Source organism: Adiantum capillus-veneris, chromosome 25 (assembly GCF_014529385.1).
Source record: "Adiantum capillus-veneris isolate H3 chromosome 25, ASM1452938v2, whole genome shotgun sequence".
Taxonomy (NCBI): Eukaryota; Viridiplantae; Streptophyta; class Polypodiopsida; order Polypodiales; family Pteridaceae; genus Adiantum; species Adiantum capillus-veneris.
The window spans coordinates 23,145,832-23,167,727 of NC_140955.1; the positions used below are offsets into that span (position 1 = coordinate 23,145,832).

Consider the following 21,896-nt stretch of genomic DNA (forward strand, 5'->3'; position numbering starts at 1 on the left):
TTTGGGAGAAAGAAAGAGAAAAAGAGAACTTGCTTTTTACTGACTCTCATTGAGAGAGAGAGAATCTGCTTTTGCTTTCAAGCTTTTGGGGCTCTGCTTTTGGGCATCCCTTGTAACCTTTAAATAAGTGGTGAGGGCTTCACTTCTCAGAGCATCTGGACGCAGAGTCTGAGAGTGAAACCCTAGCCACTCTCTTGTACTTTGATTTGATTAATATAAAAAGAAATACCGAAAGGGGCACCAGTCTTTGGGGCCAATATCTCTAGGCACGGAACTCCGCTGGGCCAGTGCAAATCTATTGTGATCTGTGAATTGTTTTGAAGTGGTTATTTGGTGCTGTCGCGGTTGATTCTTGACTTGGAGTGTCCAAGTCTGTTACAAGATCCTTCATACAGCTAGGAGTAAGAACGTGGCTGCGGGTGCATTGTTTAGATGGCCAAAGGTGAATGCAATTACTTCTGTATATCACCAGGAATTCGAATCACTTTCGGAATTGTATCCAAACGATCCAGACTTCTCTTCCATTTGGAGCAAGTTACAGAACGGAGAGAATGAATATCACTATTCCATTCGGGATGGTTACCTCTACCACCATCAAGCAATTTGTGTGGCGGTGCCATTAGGGAAGAGAATCATGGATGAAGCACATGCTTCGTCTTATGCAGGTCACCGAGGTATTCTCCCTATGACCTTAGCATTGGAAAGATATTCTTTTGGCCAAGTCTTTAAGCAGACATCGACCAATATGTCGCGGAATGTTTGATTTTCAAAAAGTCAAGTATGATCGGTATAAGATGCCTGGGTTACTCCAACCTTTGCCTGCGCTTGATTAACCTTGGGAGAGTCCCAAAGACTCAGATTGGAAAGGATGCGATTTGGACAGATTTAGCAAGCAAAAGCTCACTTTATTCCAGTCACAAAAACAATCAAAGGGAGATCATATGGCTTGGATTTTTCTAGCATAGATTTTCAACCATCATCGGATGCCCAAGTCTAATATGAGTGATCGAGATCCTCACGTTACAAGAAATTTTTGGCATGCTTTGTTTGACAACCTTGGCACGAAGTTGAATTTTTTGTCTGTATACCATCCCCAAACGGGTGGACAAAGTGAGATTGGCAATTCCACAATACCGGATATGTTGAAATCCTATGTATCAGACAGACAGTTTGACTGGGAAAAGTATTTTTCCCTCGTCGAGTACGCATATAATAATACAGTACATTCGTCTATGGGGAAGGCACCCTTTGAGATTTTTTATGGTAAGCCTTCACTTCGACCAATCCTTTTAACTAAGGATAAGATATTTGTAGCGGATGCGTTTGTCCGGATATGGACACTGCCTATGGACAAGTTTAGAGAGCAATATTACGCTCTCAAGAAAAACATAAGAAATCTGTGGACAAGCACAAAAGGAATTTGAACTTAACAGTCGGCAATTGGTCTTACTCAAGTTTGAGAAGGCAAGATTAAAGAAACAAGCGACTTATAAGGGGAAAGTGGTAAAACTTTCCAAGCGTTATTATGGGTCCTTTAAGATAATTGACCAAGTGAACGATGTGACATTCTGATTAGAGCTACCGCCTAATTGGAGACTCCATAATGCTTTCCATGTTAGTTTACTTCATCTATATGTGGGACCGCCTCTAAGTCAACCTATTGGTGAGGAACCTCCTGAGGTTGAGGAAACAGAAGAAATACTCCAACTGGAGCAGATCATTCATCATCAGGAGTGGACACTAAAGTCCGGAAAGATTACGCGAGAGTATCTGGTAAAGTTTAAGAACTATTCTACTTTGGAGGACGCTCAGTGGATGACCGAGCAAGAATTAGCATCTTATCTTGAGATATTGGAAGTTGAGAACAACTGTTTAGAAGCCAGAGGCATGTTGCTAAATGGACTATATTCTTATTTTTTGATTAATTTTTGTTTAATGAAATTAGGATATTTAAATGTGTACACTTGAACTCTAAAAGTAAGGAACTCTAGATCTACTGGAATTGATAAAAGCCATTCGGACCGGACAACTCTGATGTGTCATATGATGGGTGACATTAAGCATCATGAAGGAGTTGTTCCGTAATTTTGGTAGGAGAGACCGGGAAATGGGTATTCCCAATGCGTCACATGACGGGTGACGAGAGCATCGGATAGGGAATATTCCATTGATCTGGAAGGAAATCCGAATTGGATAAAGGATTACGCGTAAAGACGCAGGCACAAGAATAAAGACGGGTTCTTGGAGGTTTTTTTTTAAAAAAAAGGGATATTTTTAAGTGCTTTCGGGGAAAGCGTCTGTGCATGAGGTTGTATCCAGGAACGACTCGAAAGTTTTGTCTAGCATGAGTTTCCATCTCACAGAGTTGTTATTTAAGTTTTAAACACGTCGTCCACTTTATAAGTGGGTAACCACTTGATAAAAACAAAGGCTAATTAAAAAAAAAAGACAACGTTGTCTCCTTACGGCTGAAAACAGCGAGCGCTTTCTCTCTCCTCTCTCTAGAGAGTGCCGCCAGCCTCTCTTTCTGTCTCCTCCTTGTTTTAGCACCCTCTTGCTCTGCTATACCGGCCTGACCATTCCTGCCGGCTCCAGAAGCTATAAAATCAACCCAGCGCTCCCTCCGAAAAAGACTCCGACTTTTATCCCTTTCTTGAGTGCTTGCGATACTTCGTCATCTCATTGATTTTGCATTTCATAGCATTGTCAATGTCCTCCTCTGTTATAATAGAACGCTTCTTTTCTGCTTTCGGTATGGCTTTGCTTTTCATAGCTGACTTCAGAGTAGTCTTCTGCCATATTTCACTTAATTTAGAATCGGTTGGTTCTTTATATTCTTAGCATAGGCTGGGTCGCGTGCAAACTTCATCAACCTCTTCGTACAAGTGCTCACCTGCAATTCGCGGTAGATCTTTAGTCTACTGATCCCTCTCTCTCAACGAGTTTCCACCTGCTTATTTAGATAGGGTTTTGAACCACTTTCGATAGTTATGGACTACCAAAATCAAAGATGTCTTGGCTTATACTTGCTAGAGATTCGCAGACTTAGGGATACACTTTTGAAAGAGCACACTCAAACATTGAGGGCTGTACAGAGACAGATTAAAAAATATTTCATTACATCTTAGGCGGACGAGCATGATACAGGAGGAGCCTACCAGACAGGGTATACTAGTGGACAAAGCCACCGAGATTTAGCGGTTGAGACAACCTAGACTCTAGGGGAGATCATTGCACAACCATCGCCTATTAAGGAGGATCTAGGATATCATCCTTTGAGATCAGGCAAGGAGTAAATATCATATTTCCAGAGATCCATGCAACAATTTCCTACCTCCTCCCCACCTCATATTGTATCCTCTTTTTAAAGTTTGATCCGTCTAATTGTGCCCTTGCCCCGCCCCCCTCTTTTACAGCCTGCCTCCTTGTAACAATGATTTATGTACTGCATCTTTTCTAGCTTTTAGGCCATCTCTTATGCTCGTTTTGTTCTAGATATCTGTAACACACATATGGTGGTTTTGGTATCATAGGTCATTTTGGTCTTTTGCAGACGTGAATAATACATCTGATTTTATTTTGTTTCGGGTATCTAACTGCATGCACTCATACACAGTCATATGTAAGTCCAGTGTTTATGTAGGTTTGTATCCTACACCACTCATTTAAGTGTGGACGTGTCTATATCTGTGTGTAGATAATATATTGCATCAATATATGCACACATTCTGTGTGCACGAGCCATGCACACAAATATGTGATCTATACTACTTTCTTTCTGTAATATAAAATGGTCGGAAAGTAAACTTCTCTAATAACTGGTTTAATGTAGGACGAAGATGGAGCCTCTTTACGGTAGCACCTGTGCAGTTTTGTGTGTGTTTTGGTGCTGTCATTGGATGCACAGTGCTTGGAGGCCAAAGCATGAAGGTTTTACTAAGTTACTTGCATCAATCAGATTTTCTTTGAACTTCCATGTTTTTCTGTATTTGGTTGTAATAATGTTTTGTGTGGTGAATTAGTAGCCGTTCTTACGAGTCTATGCGAGTCGTGGGTTGTTGGTTTTAGAAATCTTGCGACACAATGCACCCGAACTTGATTAACTTTTGTGTAACTCTCTACCGGTAGTTCATACAATTATATTGGGAAAATTTTATTATGATTTATTCAAGAGGGTATGTCAGATTTTTGAACACCTTGGAGTCTGAATTACATTAAAGAAATTTTAAAACAATCTGGGATAGGATCCATCATGGAGATACCTTAGGTTGACTCTTCCTAATCTTACTGGTCCTAAGTAATGTTCCCATGAACTTTTCACTCCTAAAGAAAGAATCACAAGTTAGTTCCATTCTGCTCTCAAGCGTTGTAACCGGTGAGCCACCTTGACAAGGCGGCAGAAACACTGCAACCATACTGAACTGAACCGAAATAGCAAACATTTGAACTTGAAAAGAGAGACACTACAACAGTATCGAACTGAACCGAAGCAGCAAACACTTGAACTTGAAAGAGAGAGAATAGTAGACGAGACACGGGGTGGCAGAGTTCCATTCCTGAAAGCATTGGCCCCTCAACTAGGCACTCCTCACGGTATATCTTTGTTCTAGACGATCAAAGTCGAAGTTTACAACTCGGAGATCCACGCTTTCCCTCTAAGACAATGACAGTCACAATCCATTGGACTGATCCACGCTAATGGCACCCTTGGCCTCTCTTTTCTAGGCATGGGTCAAAAAGCGATTTTGAGTCATCCATAGAGTCACAGTCCACTAGGCCAACCCACTCTAATGGCACCCCTGGCATCTCTTTTTTTTTTTTTTCCCCGAGAAAAAGATCTTTCTATTAGTTAATGAAAATTGCCCATAGGGCTACAACCACCTCTGCAAGAGAGGGCTACAACAAGCATGATGGGGAGACTCTCCCAATGAAAAAACAGCATATATACAATGAGGCTAAATCAAGAGATGGGAGGAGGGAAGAGCCACACAGGTGGACAGTAGTGCCATCTGAGCACCCTCTGGACTATGGTGTAGAAAGGCCCAGGGCACCAGAGTCGAAGGAAAGCCTCGTGGCGCTCCCGCATGCGGTCGGAGCTGCCCTGTAGTCCCTCAAGCTATCCTCTGAGAGTATGGATTAGCACTAGCCAGAAGTCACGAACAGTCTCTGCTGGTGGCACAGGGCGAGCATCAAAGATGCGGAAACAGCGGGCCCGCCAGATGAACCAAAGTGTCAGGCCACTGATGAGCTCCCAACACTCCTCTCTCACTGCACCACTCCTGTGGAGTAAGCTCTGTAGCAGGCTGGAGTGTAGGTCGCCCCCCCTGCATCACTATCATCCTGCTGGTGGAAGATAGCTCAAACTGAAGTGCCACGTGAGGGTGGACCAAGCCGCTGCCCCCCAAGTGTACTGTCGAGCCGTGGAGAGAGCAGGCATCAGCCGAAGAACTCATAGCCACACCTGCTGGGCCGAGGGACAGTCCCAAAGACAGTGACGCTGACTCTCCACCAAATGGTCACAAGCTGCACATGCGGCCGAAAGACCACTATGCACAAGCCAGCTCCCTACTGCTGTAGCTCTGTGTGCAACCAGCCACTGAAACAAAGTGACGCGCCTCGGCTGTCCGGAGTCCCACAGCCTCTGCCAAAAGGCTGCCAAGAACTCGACTGTGAGGCCCTCCTCCTGCCAATGACGTGCTGCAGCGGGGTGGGCCTCTCTCTGTGCTGCAAGTATATGCCGTCCAAGCCGAACAGTGTACTGAAAGAAGGGGACGCCTCGGTGGTCTGCAGAAGAGAACGGGTCCCTCCATAGCCACTCACCAGGATCCCACTGTACTCGTGCCAGTGGACAACACTCCCAAGCCCATAGCCTCTAGTGTCCAGTCTCAAGAGCTGCTAGGTCAGGGTCTATGATGCAAGTCCTCCCACACATGCCCACAACTCAGATCCTCTAAAAACAGCACTCTGCTACCTGTGGGGCCTCTACTGCAACTCGCTGTAATCGTCCCCCACCCTAAAGCTCGAAGAACAGGGCTGGGACTGTCTCTGAGCAGGCCCTGACTGAAATGAGAACCTCCAGTCGTGTGAAGGCTCCCATCCACCGGGGTGCTACTGGCTCGAGAGGCGTGAGCCACTCAGTTGGAACTGACTCTGAGATGTCCTGACACATGCCGTGCATCCCTCTCATGCCCTGCAGCTGGCAACCCTGTACCTCCTCTGACAAACCTGTGAACTCTAGCCAGTCACCTAGAGAGCGCGTTGGACCTGCTGCCATGGGACCCCAGGAAACATGCGGTCGACTACCAACCAAGTGGCCTCTCTGAGTGCTAACCATGGGGTTCTAGACGAGGGGCTGCCGTAGGCACTCCTCCGTGCACATCGGCTGTCGCTGCTCCAGGCCACACCATAAGAGCTCCCAAGAACGAAGCAGACTCACAGCGAAGCGGTCCTCCAGTCTCCTGCTCAAACCAACTCGGCGCATCTCTGTAAAGATCCATGTGGTCGAAGGTTGCCAAGGGCCTCCTGAATGAGGCACCCTGGCACGAAGCCTCTGCAATAAGAACTCCTTCTAGGGCTCCTCACCTGGGAGAAGTCCTCTGACTATGAACTTCCCTAGAAGGGCTCTGCTCTGCTGTGCTGGATCAATGATCCCAAGCCCTCCCTGAGAACAAGGAAGCGTGATGACTGACCAAGCCACCTTGGCTCGGGCCATCTGAGTGTCACGTCCTGACCAAAGGAAGCTCCTGATCAGCCTCTCTACCTGGCTGATACAAGAACTCGAGAAGATCCAGCAGGAAGTGATGTACCACATAGTTGCCAACAGCACCTGGTTGGCAACTACTACTCTACCAGCCAGCGACAGACGTGCTGAGCTCCAATGTAACAGCTTTCTCCTGATGGACAGGAGAAGAGGAGCAATCTGCTGCTCGGAAGACAAGTCCAAACCAACCTGACAACCCAAGTATCGAACTGCAGTCCCTGGGGGAATCCACCTGAAACCCTCTCTTGGCATCCAATCTGGCATAGGAGCACTACTTTAACAAAAAAAAACCATTAGGAATGAACAACTTTGATGTGTCATATGATGGGTGACATTAAGCATCGTAAAGGAGTTGTTCCGTAAGGTCGGTGGGAGAGACCGGGAAATGGATGTAGCAGGGCTACAGTCACTTCACAGGACATACAGTTGGACAGTGGGTTACACTGGGACTGGTTCACACTGGACGGACCTTGGTCTGGGAGTGACACGTGGTAGGGTACCTACCTACGACCGACGGTGGTCTAGTGGACCTCGTGGCCAGGTCACCACATGGCTGACATTTATGAGCCGTTGGTGGCTCTTTACGGTGGTACATATGAGTAGTAGCAGTTGGTGATCATCATCTTCTTCTTCACCTTTGGTCCAGCATCGTTCGGGAAGTAGCGAGTCTTACACAGAGCACTGCTTCACCGTCCCTGGACATCTGAGCCTCGACACCCCATTTGTACCTGTGAGTCCTGGGCTGGAGCTGAGTGTGCTGCCACGCCAGAGTCTATACATGGTTCTTTGAGCTAGTCGAGTCCACATGTTCTGGTCCACTGTTGTGTGTCTGTTGTTATCCATTGTTTCTGTGTTTCATTCTGTTTGAGAGAGTTTCCATTTGTTTGAGTGAGATTGTCACGCACATTGCACTGAGGGGCACCCACACTGTAGAGAGCACGACACATTATCCGCGCTATAGGTGCTCTCATTTTGGCGATCACGGTGGGACCTCAGCTGAAGTCTCACTCTGTTGAGTAGCTGGTTTCTTCGCTTCGCCTGTGCAGCCTGTTGGTCTGGTCCAGTTTCACCCTTGACAGCTTAATCTAGCTGGTCTAGTCTCTCGCCTGGTTGGTCTGGTCCTCTCTCGCCCTGGTCCACCCAGTCCTAGTCCTTGTCTAGTCCTTCTCGTCCTTGGTCTAGTCCCTCCTCGTCCTGGTCCAGGCCAGGTGGTCTAGTTACTCGCCCTGGTCTAGTAGAGTCTAGACCAATGTTCAGCCAAGTGAAGGTTGTCTTGCCCAAGTGAAGGTCTTCTTGCCCAAAGCTTGGTGGGGTTGGCGATTACTGCATGACACATACAAGGAGGTCTTTGGAGCGTCAAAGTGCACTACAAGGAGGTCTTTGGAGCGTCAAAGTGCACTAAGTCCTCTGAAGTACTACCACAGACGGCGTCAACCCTTGGTGCCCAGTAGAAGCATATTAACCCCATCACCCATACCTACTCATACGGCTACCTCCATTCCTTCGACCGGTTCTACATCCTCCAGGTCACCTTCTCCGGTAAGGCTCTCCCCCATTTTGTTACAGCAAGCTAGTGAGCAACAGACTTAGGAGCAAGAGGCCATGGAGGAGCTCACAAGTGTTCTGGCAAAGGTGAACATCAAGTTCCCTACCTTTAAAGGTCTCTCCGCAGAAGATGCAGACGACCATGCTCGGAGGTTTCTCTCTCTGCAGAGGTCGTGGCCTCAACAGAGAAGACGCATACCTGGTGCTCTTCCCATCCACCTTGGATGGTCTTGCCGATAAATGGTACAGTCAGTTTGCTGAAAACCACTTTACTACTTGGACCATGTTAAGACAACAGTTCTGTGAAGCTTTCCGACCAGGGGATTATCAAGAGAAGATTCTAGATGAATTGGCCAACCTGTTGCTCCATCCCAAGGAGACATTTGCAGAGCTCATGACCAGAACAAAGTCCTTGGTCGCCAAGATGCCTCAGCAACCAGGGGAATTCATGGTGAAGAAATGGGTAGAGAAGGCTCTGCCTAAAACGTCTCAACAAAAGCTCAGAGAAAGTCTCCATCCTGAAGCCAGTCTGGAGGACTTTGTTGCTACTGCTACTAGAATAGAGGGAGCAAGAAGGCAGTTCACTAACTCTCCTCGTTAGATACTGCCCCTGTACTCGTGGACAGTCCATCAGATCCTTTAACTTCTTTATGCAGGGAACTGGAAGCCCTAAAGTTATAGCGAGCTCTTCAAGAGGAGAGGTCCTTCTCTCTTAAACACGAGAAGCCTCCACATCACGAGGCATTGGAACAGATTAAGCGCGAGCTAGAGGAGCTCAAGTGTTAGCAAGAGACTAAGGCTACGGTTTGGTGTAGCTCATGCCGCTCTCCAGGGCACCCTCCACAGGAATGCCCCCTTCGGGTTTACTACCACTTCTGTGAAAAATCTGGACATGAGGACAAGGATTGTTACTACCTCAAAGGATTGCGACAAATACACCAAAGTCTTGGTCCTTCTCTTCAGCAAGGGCCAACACTTGCATCAAACATGGTTTCTCCTTGTGGCCATCCACACCATATGCCACCTTTGCTGACAGCCCCTCCTATGCAAGGTATGCAAAGTACTTTTCCGCCTCAGAGCTTTTATCATACCCATGCTCCCTCATCACCTCAAAGCTTCTATGCGTCCACCTCCAACTCAATGCACCAGGAGCAAGGACCACCTCGCCCTTCGACTCGCCCTTTGAATCGGCCCATTTGATGCTACAGATGTGGAGAGTATGGGCATTACCAAAGCAAATGCCTTCTACCCGAAGGGTCCCCTCCCTGCCGTCATTGCCCTGATTTGAAAGATCACTACAGTAAGGATTGCCCTAAAATTCGTGCATCCATGGCTTCGAACCCAAGTCAAAGCCAGACTGAGTTTGCCTTTCCCAAGCTCAATTTGATAGCAGTTAGCACTGTTTCTCAGCCGCCCCCTTCTACCTACGTGGTTACCCCTCAAAATAAGCCGCCGCAGTTGGCAGAGGAGCCATCAGGCGTCCTCACCCGGGCCCAGAGAGCCGCTCTCGGTCTTAGCATTCCATCAAGTTCAACTTCCCCACACATTGTCACACCAGTGGGTACCCTGCTTGCAACTGTTAACAAGCCATCCCCTAGTGCCATGAAAGAATCCAAATCTTTGCTCTCAGATATTGATGAAGCTTTCTTGGAAGCAGTTTCCGATCTACAGAAGATCAAAGTACCAGAGGAACAACAACAGGTAGAAAAAGCGAAGCATACAGCAGAGACAGTGAAGAACACTTTCCAACAAGTGTCCCTCTATGACATGTTGCGGCTAGATGCGAGTTTCAAAAGTGAAACCCTTGCAGTTATTCAGTCACTTTACCCTGGAGCAGGTCCTAGTGGCGGGCACCTCCCAGTGCGACAGTCAGAGTCCTATATGATATCCAATCCTGCTGCCCCACTCACTGATTATAGAAGCCCTTGCCTGACAGTGTCCGTTTTGGGTCGACAATTCTCAGGAGTGATAGTGGATGGTGGATCTGGCATCAACCTGATGCCCGAGTTCACTATGTTAGCTCTAGGTCTACAACCTACTCGCCCTGCCCCCTTCACAGTTACATTGGCCGACCAGCGGACAGTCTACCCAGTGGGTATAGTGGACAATGTGCCTCTGCAGGTACAGGACTTTACTTTCAACTTGGATTTTGTTGTGGTTCGTCTTCCACAGGTGGAGGGTGGATTTCCCTTGCTCATCGGAAGGCCATGGCTGCGACACACTAAAGCACTTAATGATTGGGGCAACGATGCCATGTGGATACATACTCCTGGCTCCCCGATGCAACCAATTCGCCTAGGAGGAGGCATGGATCCCGTCGTGCAACATAGTTCCTTGTCTTTAGCAACCAGCCTCGAATTGGAACAGCCTACTCCACCTGATGGGTCAGATGAGGATCTGTTGGAATGGTTGGATGCTACCAAATCTATGCCCTGTTTTGGAGTTTCAATTCACTCTTTGCTTGAAGGTACACCCTCTTCCAATGTTTCCAAGGTAACTAAACCTTATGAGCCACATGAGCCAGTTCAAGAGTTGAAGGTCACAAAAGATACTCCTGATGCGCTCTCGGTGAAAGCCCTCTTGATAAAAGCCGTTGAATTCGGAAAGCCGAGGAAAAAGTATATAAGCAAAAAGAAATCTCCCCTACAGGAGTTCAACCCCCTTCAAACATCAACCCCATTGGTGTCTGCTTCTCCAACCAGAACGAAGCTAACCTCTGTGTCTAGCCAACTCCCTTCATAGAGCAGGTCCTGCTTGATGTGCTGGATGAATTCCCTACTCCTGCTCGTTGTCTTGCTGAGAATAGTGGGTTCTGTCCTCAACCTGCACTTTCATAATGCTCTGACTTTCCTCGCCCTTACCAACACACCTTCGTCCCTACCCACCCTCTCACATACCCTCGCCCCTACCCACCCCCTCACACACTCTCGCCCCTACCCTCCCCTACTCGTCCCTACCCTTTTCCCCCCTAGCCCTACCCACCCCCTCTCTTACCCTCGCCCCTACCCTAACCCTACTCGTCCCTACCCACCCCCCCTCGCCCCTACCCTATCCCTACTCGCCCCTACCCACCCCCTCACACACCCTCGCCCCTACCCTCCCCCCCCCCCTCGCCCCTACCCACCCTCCCCCTTCCCCTCGCCCCTACCCTCCCCCTCTCGCCCCTACCCACCCCCTCACCCCCTCTCGCCCCTACCCACCCTCTCCCTTCCCCTCGCCCCTACCCTCCCCCTCTCGCCCCTACCCATCCCCTCACCCCCTCTCGCCCCTATCTAGCCCTTCCCTCTCGCCCCTACCCACCCTCTCCCCCCCCCCCCTCCCCCCCCCCCCCCCCCCCCCCCTCGCCCCTATCTAGCCCTCCCCACCCCTCTCAGGTTCAGCAAGTTTCCCCCACCCTGCATGATCGGCTCCATTCACTTGGTTGCCATCCTGTTTGCTGTGAAGGCCCTTTCATTCTGCCATCATGATGGAGCTTAACCCTATTTGCGGTGTTACTCGGGCTTATGGTAATCCATCTTTTCGAAAAGAGTGTTGTTGCAGAAAAGTATGGCAACTGCAAGCATGGACCAGGCTATGCAATCATACATACTGGTTCCTGCTTAGTTACAAGCTTAAGGTGATTGCAATCAAGAAAAGATGTATGGATGCAGTAGCTAGTGGTTCCTGCTTAGTTACAAGCTTAAGGCGATTGCAATCAAGAAAGATGTACGGATGCAGTAGCTAGTGGTTTTCCGTCACAGTTTTTTAGTATTCCTCTCACCGAGACGGTGAGCGGTCTTGTGGCGGGCAACCTGTAGCAGGGCTACAGTCACTTCACAGGACATACAGTTGGACAGTGGGTTACACTGAGACTGGTTCACAGTGGACGGACCTTGGTCTGGGAGTGACGTGGTAGGGTACCTACCTACGACCGACGGTGGTCTAGTGGACCTCGTGGCCAGGTCACCACATGGCTGACATTTATGAGCCGTTGGTGGCTCTTTACGGTGGTACATATGAGTAGTAGCGGTTGGTGATCATCATCTTCTTCTTCACCTTTGGTCCAACATCGTTCGGGAAGTAGCGAGTCTTACACAGAGCACTGCTTCACCGTCCCTGGACATCTGAGCCTCGACACCCCAGTTGTACCTGTGAGTCCTGGGCTGGAGCTGAGTGTGCTGCCACGCCAGAGTCTGTACATGGTTCTTTGAGCTAGTCGAGTCCACATGTTCTGGTCCACTGTTGTGTCTCTGTTGTTATCCATTGTTTCTGTGTTTCATTCTGTTTGAGAGAGTTTCCATTTGTTTGAGTGAGATTGTCACGCACATTGCACTGAGGGGCACCCACACTGTAGAGAGCACGACACATTATCCGCGCTACAATGGGTATTCTCGATGTCACACGATGGGTGATGGAGGCATCGGATAGGGAACATTCTATTGGTCTGGGAGGAAATCCAAACTAGATGAAGGATTACGTATAAAGACACAAGCACAAGAATAAAGATGGGTTCGGAGAAGTTTTTCCTTAAAAGTGGGATATTTTTAAGTGCTTTCCGGGAAAGCAAATGCTTTCCCACGATGCTTTGGATGCCAAGTGGATGGAGGAGGTGTCACAAAATGATCACGTGGCATGTCCACCCGGACGAGACCCATTTGGAAACGGACAAATCGAAAGTTTATAAGTTGTTCCAACTCTAGGGTCTCGTCCGATGGGGCCCTTGGGGACACAAGCTGTTAATTTGCGCAAATTACGGAAGCTGCCCTAGCGCCAACTTTTGGGACCTGATGCTTTTGGAACTTGCAGTTTTTCCTATAACTGCTTTTGAAAGGCTATGGGCCTTTAAATTGATTGTCAGGGTCTCTCCCTCTCTCAAATTGGCTTGGGAGCACTGAGTAGAGAGGACCCAAAGAGATTGTACTTTGCTTAAGCATTAATATAAAAAATAATACCAAAAGGAGCGCTAGACTTTGGGGCCAATACCTCTGGGCACGGAACTACGCCAGGCGTGTCGTCTCTCTCTCTCTCTAACTGTGATAAGTGATTTTAAGTATTCTCTTGTGTGTCGTGCCAAATTCCCTACTTGGGGTGTCCAAGTCTGTTATAGTGGTATCAGATCTCAATCGATTTTCCTTCTACGGAGAATCCAATCCCTTCTACCGAGTCTGTTATAGTGGTATCAGAGCTCAATCAATTTTCCTTCTACGGAGTATCTGATCCCTTCTACCTGCAAGGAGCAAACGGTTGCCCTTGACCAATCAGGTTCGGGTGAAGCACGGAAGATTCGAATGGACGACCACCACCTTCTGTCAACTCGAGAGAAGAATATGGGCCATTCCCACCTACGGAATATGAACAAATGGGGATGCAACGTCAACAACAGGTTGATGCCTGTGCTTGGCAGATGCTCTAGTATTCAAAAGATCCCCCATATGTGAAATTTATTACCAAGCACTCGATCGACGAAGTGCATTCTTGTTGGCGTACGACCATCGACTCACCCCTCAAGCGAGCCTTGAAGAAAACACCTGCTCCGCGGGTGTATACGGGAGATGAGCTTGTGTCACAAACTGGTGACGTGGCATGCCCGGACACAAGCAGTAGGATGACGTGGCAGAATCCCGCATTTTGCACTGCATTGCTCACATGGCAGAATCTTGGAAATTCTGCTGACATGTTGACGTGGCAGATTCCGTACAATGCTGACGTCGTAGGGCCGGAAATTACGCTGGTTGCTGTACGGATTTCCGCAAATCACGTAGTTGCTTTTTTATGGAAGATTTTGGGATTAGTTGCTTTTGGAACAATTGATTTATTTTAAAAGCTTTTAAAGTTTGAAAGCTTTTGAGTTTAACTGCTCTTGGGGCTCTGCTTTTGGCATCCCTTGTAAGAATAAAAGAGCCCTCAGGGCCTCACTCTTGAGGGCATCTGGACACAGAGACTGAGAGCACAGATTCCTACGGGATTAATATAAAAGAAATACCGAAAGGGGCGCCAATCTTTTGGGCCAATCTCTCTTGGCACAGAACTACGTCGGGCCGTGTCGTCCAAATTGAAGTATGATTTCAAAGTTGTGAAGTATTTTAAGTGATTCTCTCTCGTGTCGCGGTAGAATCTTGACTTGGAGTGTCCAAGTCTGTTACAGTGTATCAGAGCGCGGCCGATTTCTTGTCTACCGGGAAATCCGATCCTTTTCTCCCGACACATATGGATTCTAACATAGATCAGTCAACTTCTTCTGCATTTGGGTGTTGAGTTGTGTCATGAGGGGGTTGAAGCCGTGGAACTACCATGGCGTGGTGCAGGTGCAGCAGAACGAGAGCGAGATGGGAGAGAGAGAGATAGTCGATCGTCAGCAAGAAAAAAAATGATACGCTATGCTTTGTATGGTAAAAAGCTTTGTAAACATTCCTTACAATATAAAAGCCAAAATTGCCATGCACAACTTGAAATCCAACTGAAACTACCTGCATGCTTCCTAAAGGGGAGTTTTCCACAGGCTAGACGCACACTGGGCTTGCATACCCAACAACCCCCCCCTCAAGCCCAAACCACTGACTATGGACTTGATACAGACCATGGTAGAATCTATTCACCTGAAACCATGAGTAGAAGTACCCCCCTTGACTATAGCATAGGTCTGTGTGTGTACTTCACTCAAACAACCATCAGTGTGAGACATACCAGAACCCGACCAAACAACTAAGGGTGGTCTTACCATTTTTATTTTCATGGCAGTGTCTATAACCTTGTACAAAATTTTGACTGCATGACAATAACTGACAACAGATAATGTAAAAGGAGGCTTTGACTGGAAAGTATATGACAAAACAAGACTATAACACTAAACTGGTAAAATAAGTTGTGAAAATTTGTACTGCAATCTTGAAGGAGATCTTCATGTATGGCATCTGTTGATGTATTGAGTGCTTGAAGAATTTTGAAATCTTGTTGCTCCCACAATAGCTGTGGTCGATATGGAAAAATCCTTCCATTTGTGGCTTTGATAGATTGAATAACCATTTCTTCAGAATGAAACGTTGGCTTCTTTGTGCAGCTATAGAGTATCTACAACAGATATGGAATGTTCACATGTCGAGCTTGAAAATAGGCCAACTCGAGACCTACCTTCATAAGCACTTGGTGATCCACGAATGAGCATGGATGATTTGTCGAGGGTACCCGAGGGTGTGAATACCCGCTTGACAGAGTAAAGGGGTGGCCACTATTTCTAAATGGTGTGAACACAAAGGAAAAAAAAACAAGCTTTGTGCAGAGATGGCGCAAAAACGCAGCAAGGAGAGTATCTGGCTCGTAGCAGGCCGTATATGCCGAATTTGCAGAAGCTACTGTGACGAATAATGATTCTCAAGCCAGGGTGATCCTGTTGTTGTAGAAATTGCTCGATTTGATGCAAGTCGACAGCGCTTCTTCCTCCCTCTGTAAGGGGCTGCTCCTGCGAGCCGAGTTGAGCCAAGGTCGATAGCATAGACTGTGATACCAGATGTTGAGTTGTGGCCTAAGGGGGGTTTGAAGCCGTGGAACTACCCTGGCGTGGTGCAGGTGCAGCAGAACGAGAGTGAGAGACAGTCGATCCTTAGCAAGAAACAAAATGATACGCTATGCTTTGTATTGTAAAAGAACTTTGTAAACATTCTTTACAATATAAAAGCCAAAATTGCCATGCACAACTTGAACTCCAACTGAAGCTACCTGCATGCTTCATAAAGGGGAGTTTCCCACAGGCTAGACCCACACTGGGCTTGCATACCCAACACTGGGAATGCGGGAGGAGATCGTGGAGAAGATTCTCATGAGCAATCAGAGGAAGAGTACATCCCACCTGGGCCTACTCATGCAGAGATTGAAGAGATGGAACGTCGACAATTGGTTGACGAAGCGACAAAGATGATGGTTAACATTGCGAAGGATCCAAAATTGGCAAAATTTTTGACTCAGCAAGCAATCCTTCGACGAAGTGCACACCCAGTGTGACTGAAAGTGCACACCCAGTGACAAAGCCATAAAGCCACCCATCAAACTAGCACTCAAGAAACCTCGTGCTCTGAGGATGTTTATAGAGCAAGAATTGGAAGAGGTGGTTGATACATGGATCAGTCAGCTTTTGGACGCGAACAATAAAGTCAAAAAAGCACCACAAAAAGCAGAAGCAGCGTGTATGATTTGAAGGACTACCCAGTTCTTCTTTTTCGTCTGACAGTTCTTCTAGCTCTTCTGATTCGAGCGAAGAAGACAGAAAAGAGAAAAAGCGAAGCAAAAAGCAAAGCTTCGGAAAGGGCAAGAACAAGGCAAAGAAGACTAAATTTTGCCCAGTTTCAGACAGTTCTATCGAGGACTCATCCTCCGACAGTTCGGACTTTGACGATCACAGGTTTTATGCCAAAAGAAAGCATTTTTACAGAGCCAATCAATATGATTTCCTCGACAACAAGGGCAAAAAGCCCAAAGAATTCAAGGAGGGAGGGCAGGCAGTAAAGCACTTTTCAGGGTTTCGAGATGCTCCCAAGACTTTAGACTTTATCCAATAGTTTGACATAGCATTCTCTGGAAGCCGCTCTTCAAGGTCAGACGGGTGACATCCTTTCTGAAAGGCAATGCACGGACTTGGTGGTCCACTCTGTTGTTAAGGAAACAAGCACCGACAAAGTGGTTGAAATTTAAGAAACTCTTTATTTCTTCATGGCTCACACAAGAATACGAACGAGACGTGATTACTAACTGGAACCATGTTCGGATGGTTAAGATAGAATCATTGGATTCTTATTGTGAAAGATTTTGGGAAATTTTAGATTTTCTACCTGTTTCATCCTTTAAGAAGATCAGTTTCAGGGAACAGATTAAACGATTCAGGTGCGGGCTTCCCAAAGAAATTGGAGACTACTGTTTCGAACAGAAGTCCGAGTCTATACAACAGTTGAGTCTATACAACAGTTGATGGGACATGCAAAGTCGGGATTTGCTATACATTCGGGTAAATTGACTTACCCATTAGATGAACCTCGAACAAGTCATAGCAGAAACAATCGACGAAAAGATAGATGACCTTCAGTGACAGAAGACCAAAGAGATGATTATTTCAAAGCAGGGAAGTGTTTTGAATGTGGAGAACAAGGAGATATCGCTACAAAGTCTCCCAAGAGGACACAAGAATCAGAATGAAAAGCACATTGATAGAATAGCAGGACCAGGCGATACTCGTTCCAGAACAGCTTTTTGAATTAGCATTATTTTGCTTTATGGATTTATGAAACAAAACTTTTGTTTTGGAAGATGATTTTGAATTTTGAATAAAATTGATTTTTTCAGAAAGAATCTGGAAAAAAAGGGAAAAAAAAAGAGCAGGACTAAGAATGAGATCGAGCAATGATAGCTCCTGAAAGAACCTGATAACGAATCATGAATCACGATTGATTTAATGAAATGAATGACTGGACCACTCTATTCAGTATGAACTTAGTGATGGATTGGGATTCCCGGAAAATATTTCTAGTATACGACAGTGCTTGAGGGAAAAGATTTCTAGCACACGACAATGCTCGAGGTGAAAGATTTCTCGCACATGGCAGTGCTTGAGGCGAATGACTACTTGCACACGACAGTGCTTGAGTTGAAAAATCTCTATAGACATGATCGCAATATGGGATTAGTTAAGCTGACTTCGGAGAGGTTCGGAATGGATCTAGATGTGGTTACTAAATACGTTGCTGGCAGTCATTGTCTAAGATTTGGATTGATTTTGTTTTTTGTGATTTGTCATGTGATGTCCTGTGATGTCATGTGTAGTAATGTGATTGTCGTCTTTGTACATGTGCTAGATGTGTCGTGTCTAGAGCGTCGATACTAAAAGTCATGTTTACTAAGACAGCTTATGGCCTCTGTCTGTTTTGCAGGCGCAATTGAGGGCGATTACAATGCTTTCAAGAGGGGGGTATGTCATAAACTGGTGACGTGGCATACCTGGACACACAGGCAGCAGGATGACGTGGCAGAATCCCACATTTTGCGCTGCATTGCTGACGTGGCAGAATCCCGAAAAGTCTGCTAACATGCTGACGTGGTAGATTTTGTACGATGCTGATGTGGCAGGGCCGGAAATTATGTTGGCTGCTGTACGGATTTCTGCAAATCACGTAGTTCCTTTTTTTTGGAAGATTTTGGGATTAGATACTTTTGGAACAATTGCTTTATTTTAAAAGCTTTTGAGTTTAAGTGCTTTTGGGGCTTTGCTTTTGGCATCCCTTGTAAGAATAAAAGAGCCCTCAGGGCCTCACTCTTGAGGGCATCTGGACGAAGAGTCCAGTGTGACAAAAAAATGCGTTTTGGCCCTCTGAAACCCCGAAACGCCCGAAACGTTTCGGCGAAACGGGCAAAACGAGTCGACTTTTTTTTTTGGCCCCCTTTTGACCAGTTGACCTTAAACCACCCATTTGGGGATTTTTAAAACTAGGCCGCTTCACAAAATCAATACCTTGTTTACTCGCGACTCAAGTCTCACATCTAGATTTTGGTATTTCACATGTTTTGACAGGTAAATTTATATGTATTTCCAATGTATAATTAAAGGTACATACATGTAAAACGAAACATGTGTTTCGCTTTCTTTAAGCCCCGAAACAAAACGTTTCAGAAACCTCGAAACCCCAAAACGCACGAAACCCCGAAACGTTTTATGTCACACTGCCAGAGTTTGAGAGTAGAGGTTCTTGCGGGAGTTGTACTTTGCCCAAAGGTTAATATAAAAGAAATACCGAAAGGGGCGCCAGTCTTTGGGACCAACCTATCTCGACACGGAACTACGCTGGCCCTTGTCGACCAAATTGAAGTGTGATTTTAAGTTGTGAAGTATTTTAAGTGATTCTCTCTCGTGTCGCGGTAGAATCTTGACTTGGAGTGTCCAAGTATGTTACAGTGGTATCAAAGCGCGACCGATTTCTCTTCTATCGGGAATTTCGATCCATTGCTCGCGACACTTATGGATTCTAACAGAGATCAGTCGACTTCTTCTGCATCTAGGAATGCGGGAGGAGATCGCGGAGAAGATTCTCGTGAGCAATGAGAGGAAGAGTACGGCCCACCTCGGCCTACTCAAGCAAAGATTGAAGAGATGGACGTCGACAATTGGTTGACGAAGCGACAAAGATGATGGTTAACATTGCGAAGGATCCAAAATTGGCAAAATTTTTGACTCAGCAATCCTTCGACGAAGTGCACACCCAGTGGTAGAAAGCCACAGAGCCACCTATCAAACAAGCACTCAAGAAACCTCCTGCTCCGAGGATGTTTACAGAGCAAGAATTGGAATAGGTGGTTGATACACGAATCAGTCAGATTTTGGACGCAAACAATAAAGTCAAAAAGCACGACAAAAAACAGAAGAAGCGTGTACGATTTGAAGGACGACCCAATTCTTCTTCTTCTTCTGACAGTTCTTCTAGCTCTTCTGATTCGAGCGAAGAAGACAGAAAAGGGAAAACGCGAAGCAAAAAGCAAAGCTTCGGAAAGGGCAAGAAAAAGGCAAAGAAGACTAAATTTTGCCCAGTTTCTGACAGTTCTATCGAGGACTCATCCTCCGACAGTTCAGACTCTGACGATCACAGGTTTTATGCCAAAACAAAGCATTTTTATAGAGCCAATCAATATGATTTCCTCGACAAAAACGAGGGCAAAAAGCCCAAAGGATTCAAGGAAGGAGGATAGGCAGTAAAGTTTGAGCACTTTTCAGGGTTTTGAGATGCTCCGAAGACTTTAGCTTTTATCCAACAGTTTGACATAGCATTCCAAGATCAGAGGGGACATCCTTTCTCAAAGGCAATGCACGGACTTGGTGGTCCACTCTGTTGTTTAAGGAAACACGCACCGACAAAGTGGTTGAAATTTAAGAAACTCTTAATTCTTCATGGCTCACACAAGAATACAAGCGAGACGTGATTACTGACTAGAACCATGTTTGGATGGTTAAGAGAGAATCATTGGATTCTTAATGTGAAAGATTTTGGGAATTTTTCTACCTGTTTCATCCTTTAAGAAGATCAGTTTCAGGGAACAGATTAAACGATTTAGGTGTGGGCTTCCCAAAGAAATTCGAGACTACTGTTTCGAACAGAAGTCCGAGTCTATACAACAGTTGATGGGACATGCAAAGCGGGGATTGCTATACATTCGGTAAATTGACTTACCCAATAGATGAACCTTGAACAAGTCATAGCAGAAACAATCGACGAAAAGATAGACGACCTTCACTGACAGAACACCAAAGAGATGAATATTTCAAAGCAGGGAAGAGTTTTGAATGTGGAGAACAAGGACATATCGCTACAAAGTGTCCCAAGAGGACACAAGAATCAGAATGAAAAGCACATTGACAGAACAGCAGGACCAGGCGATACTCGTTCCAGAACAGCTTTTTAAATTAGCATTATTTTGCTTTATGAATTTATGAAACAAAAATTTTGTTTTGGAAGATGATTTTGAATTTTGAATAAAATTGATGTTTCAGAAAGAATCTGGGAAAAAAGAAAGAAAAAGAGAAGGACTAAGAATGAGATCGAGCAATGATAGCTCCTGAAGAACCTGATAACGAATCATGAATCACGATTGATTTAATGGAATGAATGACCGGACCACTTTGTTTAGTATGAACTTAGTGATGGATTGGGATTCCTGGAAAAGATTTCTATCACTCGACATTGCTTGAGGTAAAAGATTTCTAACACACGATAGTGCTTGAGGGAAAAGATTTCTAGCACATGACAGTGCTTGAGGTGAAAGATTTCTTGCACACGACAGTGCTCGAGGCGAATGACTACTTGCACACGATAGTGCTTGGGTCGAAAAATCTCTATAGACATGATCGCAATATGGGATTAGTTAACCCGACATCAGAGAGGTCCCGAATGGATCTAGGTGTGGTTACTAAATACGTTGTTGGCAGTCATTTTCCGAGATTTGGAATGATTTTTTGTTTTTGTACTTTGTCATGTGATGTCCTGTGATGTCATGTGCAATAATGTGACTGTCGTCTTTGTACATGTGCTAGGTATATCGTGTCTAGTGCGTCGATACTAACAGTCTGTGTCTACTAAGACAGATTATGGCCTCTGTCTGTTTTGCAGGCGTAAGTGAGGGCGATTACTGTCACAAACGGGAGCGCATAACAATATAAAATACATTCGGATAAATAGAATTAATCACTTATTACTGAAGCCAAAGGATATAGAGAGAAATAGATAGAGAGAGAGATAGAGAGTGAGAAAATCGACACAGTACTGGGATAGAAGATGGGCCCGTCCCCCCCCCGTAATAATATCTTTATTACTGAGGAGAAATCTATACAAGCACTTGAACCGAACGTATTACCACGTTCGTTCTAGAATAAGACTTTATAGTTCCTGGAAGCCTCGGCTTCCTATTCCTAGGGCAAAACCCTATTCCAAGGAACTTCCGTTCCTTATTCCAAATCCTCGAGAATCAAGGTTCTCGCCTTTGGATCTCACCTTCTAGACTCAGGGCATGACATCCCTGCAACTGTTTTCTAACTCTGTTTCTAGAGTCCTCTTCCTGCAGATTAACTCCGCTTTCTTGGACACGAAGT

The 21,896-nt window shown here is 46.0% G+C and overlaps 1 protein-coding gene across 3 annotated transcripts in view; it reads left to right on the plus strand.

Moving 5' to 3' along the window:
• LOC147424564 (GABA transporter 1-like) overlaps positions 1–21,896 on the plus strand; it is a 115,611-nt gene that overhangs the window by 33,026 nt on the left and 60,689 nt on the right. For all 3 annotated transcript variants that reach the window (XM_086500154.1, XM_086500153.1, XM_086500152.1), the window contains exon 3: positions 3,833–3,930. In XM_086500154.1, coding sequence (XP_086356280.1) covers positions 3,833–3,930 — 98 coding nt within the window. The remainder of the gene's footprint in view (positions 1–3,832; positions 3,931–21,896) is intronic.